Source organism: Myotis davidii, unplaced genomic scaffold (genome assembly GCF_000327345.1).
Source record: "Myotis davidii unplaced genomic scaffold, ASM32734v1 scaffold705, whole genome shotgun sequence".
Classification (NCBI taxonomy): Eukaryota; Metazoa; Chordata; class Mammalia; order Chiroptera; family Vespertilionidae; genus Myotis; species Myotis davidii.
In genome coordinates, this window is record NW_006296405.1 from 1,315,594 (window position 1) to 1,316,594 (window position 1,001).

Genomic DNA, 1,001 nt, shown 5'->3' on the forward strand with positions numbered 1-1,001 from the left:
GCGTGGCACGCCGGGTCCTGGAAGGCGGGCTAGGAGCATGGCCTTCCCCAGCTTGGGATGCTGGCAGCCAAGAGAGGTCTAGGCAGAGGCATGACCTGGCCTAGCCTGGGCTCAGAGGAGAGGGGTGGCAGACTGCAACTGGGGTCCAGGTTGGCTCCCATCGGGCCTCCTCTCTGCACCTCTCTCCCCAGCCCCAGGCTGCACAGAAGGTGATTCTCGCAGGGAGCACGGCCAAGAATGGACTGCACCGGGGGACCCCTGCCGGCTCTGCCAGTGCCTGGTGAGCCCCAACTTGCTCCTGGGCTCCCCTCCCCCTGCTCCCCCAGGCCCACCACCTTCAGGCCTTCATTCCACTGAGTGCATCCAAAAGGCACCATGGGGGGTCAGGAGTGGAGAGGGCCTGGTCTGGGGTGGGGTCGTGCCCGTCTGCATGCCCAGCTCTGAGCAGCGCATGGGTGCAGCATGGGTTGGTGAACTGGTCAAGGAGCTTGCAGCTAGAGTGAGGTGGGGCAGGATGTGGCCGGTGGGACAGGCCAGGGAGGGCGAGACGCAGACGGGTTTGAGGTGCCTGGAACTTTGAGGTCTGATCAGTTGCCACAACGGCATGTGGCCACTGAGCCCTTGAGATGTGGCCATTAAATCTGAGACGGGTTTTCAGAGTAAAATACACACCCGTTTAAAGACGGAGTGCGAGAGAAAGGAGTGTGCGCTATCTCATTTACGCGGTGCCGATCACATGCTGAAATAACAGGATATATTGGGTTGAGTGGAACATTAACATCTAGTTTCACCTGTTTCTGTTTTTTGGAATGTGACTACTAGAGAGTTTACAGTGACCTACGTGGCTTGTGTTGTATTTCTGTGGGGCAGCACAGCTCTAGAAAGTCTTCATGGAGGGGTGGTGTTTACCTGGGTCTTAGAGGGTGAGTAGGATTTAAGCGGGGTGGTGGGCGGGGAAATGGGGACAGACGCTCCAGGGCTTATGGACTGAATGTTTGAGA

General features: G+C 58.1%; 1 protein-coding gene across 1 annotated transcript in view; it reads left to right on the forward strand.

Moving 5' to 3' along the window:
• KCP (kielin/chordin-like protein) overlaps positions 1-1,001 on the forward strand; it is a 27,695-nt gene that overhangs the window by 10,399 nt on the left and 16,295 nt on the right. The window contains exon 7 of the mRNA XM_015568867.1: positions 198-280. Coding sequence (XP_015424353.1) covers positions 198-280 — 83 coding nt within the window. The remainder of the gene's footprint in view (positions 1-197; positions 281-1,001) is intronic.